The 11,476-nt window shown below is 42.2% G+C and overlaps 1 protein-coding gene across 3 annotated transcripts in view; it reads right to left on the bottom strand.

Moving 5' to 3' along the window:
• Positions 1-580: 580 nt before the first annotated feature.
• The window catches only part of LOC141085229 (uncharacterized), a 30,324-nt gene continuing 19,428 nt past the window's right edge, over positions 581-11,476 (bottom strand). For all 3 annotated transcript variants that reach the window (XM_073570496.1, XM_073570498.1, XM_073570499.1), the window contains 4 exons: positions 5,307-7,657; positions 3,598-3,882; positions 2,651-3,026; positions 581-1,604 (listed from right to left, as the gene is read on the bottom strand). In XM_073570496.1, coding sequence (XP_073426597.1) covers positions 1,451-1,604; positions 2,651-3,026; positions 3,598-3,882; positions 5,307-7,657 — 3,166 coding nt within the window. In that variant the 3' untranslated portion in view covers positions 581-1,450. The remainder of the gene's footprint in view (positions 1,605-2,650; positions 3,027-3,597; positions 3,883-5,306; positions 7,658-11,476) is intronic.

The raw sequence follows: 11,476 nt of genomic DNA, 5'->3' as shown, positions 1-11,476 counted from the left end.
ATCTGAGCTGCTGTTAACCTGCGATTTCTGAGGCTGGTGACTTGGATGAACTTATCCTCCGCAGCAGAGGTGACTCTTGGTCTTCCTTTCCTGGGGCGGTCCTCATGTGAGCCAGTTTCTTTGTAGCGCTTGATGGCTTTTGCCACTGCACTTGGGGACACTTTCAAAGTTTTCCCAATTTTTTGGACTGACTGACCTTCATTTCTTAAAGTAATGATAGCCACTCGTTTTTCTTTACTCAGCTGCTTTTTTTCTTTCCATAATACAAGTTCTAACAGTCTATTCAGTAGGACTATCACCTGTGTATCCACCAGACTTCTGCACAACACAGCTGATGGTCCCAACCTCATTTATAAGGCAAGAAATCCCACTTATTAAACCTGACAGGGCACACCTGTGAAGTGAAAACCATTTCTGGTGACTACCTCTTGAAGCTCATCAAGAGAATGCCAAGAGTGTGCAAAGCAGTAATCAAAGCAAAAGGTGGCTACTTTGAAGAACCTAGAATATAAGACACACTTTTTTGTTAATTATATAATTCCACATGTGTTAATTCATAGTTTTGATGCCTTCAGAGTGAATCTACAATTTTCATAGTCATGAAAATAAAGAAAACGCTTTGATTGAGGTGTGTCCAAACTTTTGGTCTGTACTGTATATATATATATACACACACACACACACACACACACACTATGACTTATCTCAGCTAAGATAAAGCCTAGATCATCAGGCTACATTCACACTATGGGCGTAGCCAGGATCAAACCTAGGGGGGGGCAGAACCTCATACAGTTCTGCAGAATTTCATGCTGCACACCTCAGCTGCTGCAGAACCTCATACTGCACACCACTACACTTGAAAATAAAGCCTGCACCTTAAGAAGATGTGGTGGTGAATGCAGTCCATTTATTCCAACTATCAATTGATGTTGATGTGTTACTGAAGACGAGCAATGCCTGTCCTGGGCGTCCTTTTGGGCAGTTATGAGGTGTACCTGACTGGTGCTAAAAAAAAAAAAAAGGAGTGTTAGTCTGTGTGCTATCCGGCTTTCATTCTTTTTGGTACAGATATGATATGGATAGACAGATATGGATAAATGGATAGAGCAGATTTCTAATCTGCTTTTGCTATTGAAAACATTAGCTGTGAGCTCAAAAACCTTTCAGATAATGCCGTTTTTTAAAAAGCAGATCTGCTTTGGCAACTGAAAAACATATACTCAAAAAATGCAGGAACAACGCTGTGTGTGAATGTAGCCTTAGATCAGGAATAGAACAGTCATTTACAGGACATTTCATAACTTTCCCAAATTCCTATGAAAAAATATTCAGCACATTCTGCATTGAACTACTGTACCCATTTTATTATATATTTCAGGAGTTGGAGTCGGTCCATTTTATACCGACTCCACCAAAATGAGCACCGACTCCGACTCCACAGCCCTGCTTAAAGCAATGTCTCGTTGGTTTGGGGGTTCGGTTCCTCAGTTGATTCTGGACTTAAACTCTGTGTTTCATCATCATCATTGTGATTATCTCCATTGCATCTTCCATTTTCAAAAGGATCAGAAGTTGATGGCCTTCTACGAGTCACCAGCCAACTGTCAAAATAATGAAAGAGTTTATGAAGTCAAATGGTTCCTAATTGCGAGCTTCTTCAAAAATATCCCCAGCGACTTTGTGTATAATATATATATACAGTAGTAGTAACATAATAATCAGAGATGAGCGGATCTTAAAATATTCAATTTATTGGTTGTTACATTTTGTCCTGAGGAATTTTGATATGCAGAGAAGTTATAGAGATGTTGCAGGGACCACAGGTGACGGTGAGGAGCAGAAGGGCTAGAAGAGTGCTGTGCAAGCCAGCGTGCAAGGTCACAATGTCATGACGTGCTTCATAACCACACAGCACATATTTGTTCAGAACCAGAAGTCTTGGCTCAGTGTGAATGTGTCAGGGATTTCAGCACAAGCGGCTGGGATCGGTGGATGCAACAGGGATCAAACAGGTGATGGTGAAGAACGTCGGGGGCCGGAGAGGTGAATGCAGAGGTGAGAATACGGTGATTTTTAAAACATTTTGAGGGCACACTTTAGTCCACAAAAATGGCATCCAACGGCCACCAATTTGCTGAGTCTGCCCAGAAGCAAATTACATTTTGACAATTGAAGGTTTTTGTAGAATTAGAACTCATTTCCACTTGAATTTTTTTCGGTAATCTTTCAAACTGACTTATACTCTGGTACTTTGGCTTCTCTTTTGTAGTTCCACCATGGATGTTCATGGGGTATCTATAGCAGGGCTTCGAAGGGTATTTTATGGAATGCGCATGCACTAGGGCTCTCCCACCAGCACCCCTGTTGTTAGTGTAATATTAATAACTCCCATGGATCCAAACCCAGAGAATGTTGTAATATTGGAATTTGGTTATAAAAATAGAGAAGAACGGATAGTTTTTGGGGGTACCTAAATCTGAGGATTTGGGGCCATGTTTAGGGTTGGGGGAGCTGCGTGGTTAGTATTGGTAAAAATGTATCAGATAAAAGCTGAGCTCTGATTGGTTGCTATGTTTTTTCTCTGGGGTCATTTTTGCCACTTGTGGTTTCAGTGTTAAATTCATCGATTGTAAAATGTATCAATTACCTTCGAAATTTAGGGCAGAACTTCCACAATAGAATTGAAATTACAAATGCAACGAGGACTCCCGTAACAATTCCAGCAATCAACTTGATATTAGTCTCGTCCTTGGTCTCACTCTTGTTCTTGGTCTCACTCTTGTCCATGGTCTCACTCTTGTCCATGGTCTCACTCTTGTCCTTGGTCTCACTCTTGTCCATGGTCTCACTCTTGTCCATGGTCTCACTCTTGTCCATGGTCTCACTCTTGTCCATGGTCTCACTCTTGTCCATGGTCTCACTCTTGTCCATGGTCTCACTCTTGTCCTGGGTCTGGCTTTGATGCTCAGTCTGGTGCTTGTATTCTGATATTTTCTTCATAACTGATTGTTCGCTCAGCAGCTCTGAAAAATAAATCTGATATTCAATGGTTGGAAAAACAATGGTCACATATTACAGAAAAGTTACCCAAGAAGCCCAATTTCTGGCACATGTGTGGACAGGCCACGATACCCCACTGGATCATTGCTGGGGTTGTGCCCTTTTCTCTGCACTGCTATCAATCTGTGACCTTCCATGAGATTAGCACAGGCCTCTCCTAACATACTCTGTGCTGCTGAACAACCCAGCTCTATATCATTTAAGGGGTATGTGCACACAACATCCTTTTTAGGCTGATCAACCAACCTGTAATGCTAAGAAACATTAAAAAGAATGAATAATAGTCAGCAAAGTCATAAAGACTAGTTGCTTACATGTCCTACAACTTTTCTTAACTTATTTAAATCATTTCAGGCTTTGAAAGCCAAGTCTAAGAGATGCCATGCGCACATACCCTTACTGTGTGATATTCTATTTTTGACCTCTTTACATGATGTGCTGAAATACTCAGTGCTGCTTCGATAAAGGGAACAGAAAGTCGAGCCCAGAGAGGTTTTGCTTTGGTTTTGATTGTTCACACGAAAGTCTGCTTACCTCCACGAGTTGCTGCCAATAATTTTCCATTCCTCCCCTGTCCGTACTCCAGTCTCCAGTCCCCTGTACTTAGGTCATCCGTGATCAGCATTTCTACACATGTTTCATTTGTCGCGAAAACATGATATCCTGAGTCTGAGCAGATGTAGAAGGGAAGAGTCGTGATAATAAATGTATATCCAACTCGATGACGGTCGGTCAAGTTTTCAATTTTGAGAGGTTGATTCATTAATGATTTGTTGCTACAAAACAACATCTGCCGCCATTGTGGATGAATCGGGGAAGCTGAAAATATAGGAAGACCGAAAATGAGTGTTTGCCACAATGTATCAGGGTAAAGAAAATGTATCTGTTGGACTGTAAATCATTTTTACATACAGCAATCATCACTTTAAAAGGGTTTTCCAAGAATAAAGTTTTCATCTCTAATAGTCGATGTGCCCGCTAATGCCCCATTTCAGGGTCTGTCAATGTGCAGTTGAAAATGCAAATATGTTAGCGTTTGTAACTGCATCACTTATGTCCCGAGTCAAGTAAATATGGCGGGAGCATGACAGAGGAGAGGAACATGTGACTGTAAAGCAGTCAGCAAAGCAGACACCTTCACTAGTGGACATTAATTACAAAATTCACTGTGATGGGTTCTCGGAAGACTCCTTGAGTTCGAAAAACCTGGCTGAAATTTCTTCTTTTAAGATCCCCTTATATGCAGTTTGCAGGCTGTTTCTAGTTTCTGACTTTCTTCTTGTGTTTTTTTTCCCCTCCTAGTAATACATTCTGGATGTGCTGCTATCTTCACTTGCTCTCATGTATCAGCACAGATTCATTTCTGGAGTGATTTCGCCTTCTACAGCCCATAAGGAATCTTTTCTCCCTTGTGCAGACAGGCTTTAATGCTGAGTAGTGACAGCAGATTGCTTTAGGTTCTCTCTTCTCTTTCTCAGCTTATAAACAGATTACAAGATCTTCCCTCCTTTCTCCTATGTTCTCTAATATACAGCCTGTATAGTCTGCCCTCCCTGAAGACTTTTATGCTTTTCTCCCTCTCCACTCTGTTCTACCATGTATGTTCCTCTTCCTCTTTCTTCCTGCTATCTCTAACACTGAGAGAAAGCTAAGCACTGGAGTAGCCAGCCTGAAGAAGTTATATACATTATACAGCAACAAAACGCTAGATTTTTAAAGAAATTTAGAAAATGACAGTAGTTTGTATAAGTTGAGAAATAGAAGAGAGAACCTACAGCAAACTACTGTCATTTTCTAAATAGTCTTCTTTAAAAATGTCCAATTGTTTTGTTGCTGTATCATCTATGTAACTTCTTCATCTAGCTGGCTACTCCAGGACATTCCTTCATTACAGCTGCTTTCCTGCTCAGGTTACCAGCTTATTAGTCTTTTTCAAAGACCCACAAAAGCAACCTGAGTTAGCACTACATTTCTTTCCCCTGTCTCCTGACAGATCCGCTTTACTTGATCTGGTAAAATAATCAGATCACACCTTACATTTTCTAAACTATGCGAAGGGAAAAATAGCTGTGATTGTGATGCTGAGATGCACATGGAAATGAGGGAGCAGGACGAGTTATAATGGTGTCAGAGGTACAGAACGACTCAAATTATCTTTATCACTTAGAATAGTTGTACCATATGCAGTAAGATATATTTAACATACAGGATCAATGTAATAAAACTAGTGTATTTGTATTTACCTTGCACTGGATTCACCATGATCCAAAGTAAAAAGAAACACTTCAAAGGGACATGAACACAGAATTTGTTCCATAAGCCTCTGTTCATGGTCCGGGAATTCTCATTGAGACTTCTTGCATTGGTCAGCACATCGCCATGTGGTTGAAAGTTTGTGGATCTTGTGGTATTGAAGACCGTAGACCTATTTTCACCGGGCTGAGATCTATGCTGGCTTTTGGGTTCGAGGAATGAGAGCACATTTTTTTCTCCTCCATTGCCTGAGGAAGTTTTATCTTCTGGGTTGTGATTTTTGGGGATATTGTTACTTTTGACATTTTTATTGCCCCTTCTCCTTCCAGGGTAAGCCTCTGGACTTGTACCATTATTCGTTTTGGAGACATTTGTGGTCTTTTTGCAGCCAACATCTATGGAGGCATTTCCTTCGGTCTTCCTGGCTCCAGTAAGCTGACTATGGGCTTGCTTGTCATAATTGGGTTTGCAATTCACGTGGTCGTTCTGTTTTGATCCAAGGGCCTTTTTGGGATGTTTTTTTGATCTTGGATCTTCAGCTGCTAGAAACAATGTAGTACTGACTTGTGGACTGGAGATGATGGGAATACAAGACTTACTGGGATTATCTGCTGGCCCAATGACTTCTTGAGTGGAAGAACTGCCATTGGGTCTTGTTTCAACAAACATTTTGTTTTTTCCTTTGTTTTTGCCTTCAAGACGTGAAAACTTATTGTTGTTTCTTCCATGGTCGGTGAACATCTTATTCTCTGGGTTGATCATGGCATTTTTATCATATTCAAAGCACGCAGTGGAAGTGTCTCGTTGTGTAAAGTCTTTATTTCTGTCCTCTTCAATAATTACAGTTTTCAGCTCGTTGGATGTCATGGTGGTGCAGGCATCTATTTTACTACCATTTTTAAAGTTGGAGGTATCAACAGTAGGACTGACTGTAGAAAATGTATTGAGATCACCTTTCGGCCTGCAACCAACATTGCTATGGTGTCCTGATCCAAAGAGCTCTGTGGTCCTGTTGTTTGATCTATGAACTTTGGGTGAAATTTTGTTGTCTTCATTGCCGGCCATTGAATCATCTTTGACATTGTTTGATTCAAGGCATGAAGACTCATTGTTGCTTCTTCCATGGTCCATGGACATCTTGTTCTCTGGTTCTTTGGTGTCCACGTCACCTCCACCTTGCAGCTTGCTACATGCAGAGATGTTGTAAGCTTTTGTGTTTGTACTCTCATTGTTAATGCTGGAGGCATTTTTACCAGTTTGACTCGCTGTAGAAAGGCTTTTGGTAACTTCATGATGAATATCATGAATAGACTCGCAATCAACATCATCATTGTCCACTGATTCTAAGATCTTGCCGGCAGATACAAAGTTTCTCTTTTCATTGCCCTCAGCAGAACTGTCCTCTGACTTCAAGTCCATGGTGGAATTGTTATCAGGACTAATTATCTTTGTGACATTGCTATCCTGAAGATGAAGATCTGTGGAAGAACTGTCATTGGGACTAGTGTCGTGGAAGACTTTGTTTATTTTTTCTTGGGCATCAGCTTCTTTAATGCTTGGTGTGGGATATAAAGGCTCATTGAGGACCTCTCCATGGTCTGCGGCTCTCTGGTCCTCTGAGTCTATGGTTTCATCTTCGCACATATTTCCTCCATCTTGCTGCTGGTTGGGTGCAGTATTATTGCAAGGTTCTGTATAAAAGTCATCATCGGGATTGAGGGTGAAGGTTTTCCTTTCACTGTCATCGGTTGTAGCAAAAATGTTGTTAACCTCGTGATGAGCAAGTATATCATCATTGGGCTTACAAGGCTCTTTGCCATTTTGTTCTGATTCAGAGAGCTCAGTGGTGCCATCAACTCTTAGTGCAAGGTTGTCTACAAGCTGGGCTGTGGTACCATCCTCCGACTTGGAGATTTTGGACTTATATAACTTCGAGCAATGGTCATCTGACCTAATGTCAATTGGGACATTGGTATCTTGCTGGGGACTCATGGAGTGATCATTGGGATAAGCAGCATCAACGATTTTGCTTTTTTCAAATTTCATATCAGTTTCTGCACTATTATTCTCAAATATTTCAGATGAATTTGTCTGAGGACTAGTATATAAGTCCATATTCTCTTGTCTATTGTTCATAGAGGCCTTGTGATCTGGCTCAGGATCTTCAGTATCACAGTCACCTAATGTAATGTCCTCATTTGACTCCTGTCTTGTGTATGTTGCAAGATTGCCAGACATCAAGCAACCTGTAGAGCCAGAGTTATTCTCTTGGGAGACCTTGGATTTAAGTGTTTGGTGAGTCTCCTTAGTGCTCAGGGGTGTTTCTTTATAACAGTTGAGACTGGGAAGATAAGAAAATAAAATCACAAACTTTTTTTTAAAAAAAACTCCTCAGATTTCACATTCAGTCGTTATCACTGTGAAGACACAAAGTTCTCACAGCCAGCCTATATTACTGAAAGAGACACACAGACGTCACATCCATCCTATATTACTGGGAGAGACACACAGACCTCATATCCACACTATATTACTATATTACTGGGAGAGACAACAGGCCTCACATCCAGCCTATCTTACTGGCAGAGACACACATAACTCATATCCAGCCTATGTTACTGAGAGAGACAACAGACCTCATATCTAGCCTATACTACAGCAAGAGACACACACAGACATTACATCCAGGCTATATTACTGGGTGACACACACACACCTCACATCCAGCCGGTATTACTGGGAGAGACACATAGACCTCACATCCAGCCTACATTACTGGGAAAGAGAGAGCTCACATCCAGCCAATATTACTGGGAGAGAGACTGTCACGATTAAATTTTTGGATCTGTGGCAGATCTGCATTCTCATATATAAACTTTTTTTCCTTTCAGGCCATCGGGGGTTAACATCAGTTTTTCCCCCTGGTGGCTGCTGGTGTAATTACATTGCATTGCAAGGTGAGTTTTGCTGATGCAGGTGGTGACTACTCCCACCTTCCTTTAAAAGGTCACCTAATGCTTCAGCTAACTGTTGGTTATACACTTCCTCTTTGGAGACCAACCAAGCAGGAGTCAGGAGCTGGCTGAGTGCAGTGGTGCTTCAGCTAAATACTGTGGTCTGGTGCCTAACTCTGCTGTACGGTGCATTGCAGCAGAAGTGTTGTTTGTCTTACCTCGTTTGTATATCTTCCCTTGGTGTTCTATTAGTGCTACGGTGGAACCAGTGTCCGCACTTACCAATTCCCTATTGAGGGATAGGTGCAGGGCAAGTGAGGGCTAAGGTATCACGACGGTTTGAAAGAAGCCGTATAGGGACGCTACGATAGACCAGGGCACAGCCTCAGGAGAGTGCAGGAGGTGTCCATTTCCCCATTCCCTATCGCAGGGCCCACCTTTGTAATTGTGTCCCTGGTGTTCCCTTGTTTGTTTGCTGTTTGGTGACCGACCGATTGCTGGGTCATGTCACACAGGACCAGTCACTTTGTGACAGAGACACACAGAGCTCAAATCCAGCCTATGTTACAGAGAGAGCGACAACAGACCTCATATCCAGTCTATATTACTGTGAGAGACACACACAGACATTACATCCAGCCTATATTACTGGGCGAGACACACAGACCTCACATCCAGCCTGTATTACTGTGAAATACAACAGATATCCCATCCGGTCTATAATACTGGAAGAGACAACATACCTCACATCCATCCTATATTACTGGGAGAGGCAACAGACCTCACATTCAGCCTATATTACTGGGAAAGGCAACAGACCTCACATCCAGCCTATATTACTGGGAGAAACACACAAAACTCAAAATCCAGCCTAAATTACTGGGAGAGACACACATACCTTACATCCAGCCTATATTACTGAAGAGACACACAGAGCTCACATCCAGTTTATATTACTGGGAGTGACACAAAGACATCACATTCAGCCTGCATTACTGGGAGAGACACATAGACCACATATCCAGCCTACATTATTGGGGGAGACAACAGACCTCCTATCCAGTGTATATTACTGGGAGAGACAACAGACCTCCCATCCAGCTTATATTACAGGGAAAGACAACACATCTGCCATCCTATCCAGCCTATATTACTGGGAGAGACAACAGAACTCCAAACCAGACTATATTACTGGGAGAAACACACAGAACTCACATCCAGCCTGCATTACTGGGAAACAATAACAAATCCCACATCCAGCATATATTGCTGAAGAGACAAACAGACCACATATCCAGCATATATTACTGGGAGAGACAACAGACCTCACATGCAACCTACATTACTGAAAGAGACAACAGAGCCTCCAGTCTAACCTATATTACTGGGAGAGACAACAGACCTTACATCCAGCCTACACTACTGGGAGAGACAACAGTCCTCCCCATCCAGCCTACATTGCTGGTAGAGAAAACAGACCTCCCATCCAGCCTATATTCATGGGAGGGACAACAGACCTCACATCCAGCCTATACTACTGGAAGAAACAACAGACCTCCCATCCAGCCTACATTACTCGGAGAGACAACAGAACTTCCATCCAGTCTATATTACTGGGAAAGACAACAAACCTCTCTTCTGGCCTATATTACTGGGAGAGACGACAGACCTCACAGATCCAGCCTATATTACTGGGAGAAACACTAAGAACTCAAATTCAGCCTATATTATTGGAAGAGAGACACAGAGCTCTCATCCAGCCTATATTACTAAGAGGAAACACACACAGACCTCACATCCAGTCTGTATTACTAAGAGGAAACACACACGCAGTTCACATGCAGCCTATATTACTGGGAAAGACACACAGAGCTCACATCCAGACTACATTACTGGAAGAGACCTTATATCCAGCCTATATTACTGGGAAAGGCAATAGACCTCCCATCCAGCCTATATTACTGGGGAGACAACAGACCTCCCATCCAGCTTATATTACTGGGAAAAACAACAGACCTCCCATCCAGTCTATATCATTGGGAGAGACGACACACTTCCCATCCCATCCAGCCCAGATTACTGGGAGAGACAACAGACCTCCCATCCAGACTATATTACTGGGAGAGACACACACATACCTCACATCCAGACTATATTACTGGAAGAGACACACAGAACTCACATCCAGCTTACATTACTAGGAAAGAATCACAAACTTCACATCCAGCGTATATTGCTGGAGAGACGCACAAACCTCATATCTAGCCTATATTACTGGTAGAGACAACAGACTTCACATCCAGCCTACATTACTGGGAAAGACAACAGACCTCCTTTGTGGCCTATATTACTGGGAAAGACAACAGACTTCACATCCAACCTATATTACTGGGAGAAAAACACAGAACTCAAATCCAGCCTATATTACTGGGGGAGACACACAAAGCTCACATCCAGCCTATATTGCTAAGAGGAAACACACACAAAGCTTACATCAAGCCTATATTACTGGGAGAGACACAGAGAGCTCATATCCAGACTATATTACTGGGAGAGACAACATACATCCCATCCAAACCTATATTACTGGAGAGACAACAGACCTCATATCCAGCCTTTGTTAGTGGGAAAGGCAACACACCTCCCTTCTGGCCTATATTACTGGGAGAAACACACATACTGGGAGAGACACAAAAAGATACCTCCCTTCTGTCCTATATTACTGGGAAGGCAACAGACCTCACATCCAGCCTATCTTATAGAGAAAGACAACAGACCTCCCTTTTGGCCTGTATTACTGGGAGAATCAAACATACTGGGAGAGACACAAAGAGATCACTTCCAGCCTGTATTACTGGGAGAGGCAACAGACCTCCCATCCAACCTATATTACTCGAGAGACAACAGACCTCATATCCAGCATATATTACTGGGAGAGACAACAGGCCTCCCTTCTGGCCTATATTACTGGGATAGGCAACAGACCTCACATCCAGCCTATATTACTGGGAAATACAACAGAGTTCACATTCAGTCTATTTTACTGGAGAGACACACAGAGCTCACATGCAGCCTATATTACTAAGAGGAAATGCACACAAAGTTCACATCCAGATTATTTTACTGGGAGAGACACACAGAGATCACATGCAGCCTATATTACAGGGAGAAACACATAGAACTCAGTTCCAGCCTATATTACTGGG

This window comes from Dendrobates tinctorius, unplaced genomic scaffold, assembly GCF_039654945.1.
Source record: "Dendrobates tinctorius isolate UK_male_01 unplaced genomic scaffold, ASM3965494v1 ptg000028l, whole genome shotgun sequence".
Lineage (NCBI taxonomy): Eukaryota > Metazoa > Chordata > Amphibia > Anura > Dendrobatidae > Dendrobates > Dendrobates tinctorius.
This window is presented reverse-complemented; position numbering and strand designations above follow the sequence as displayed.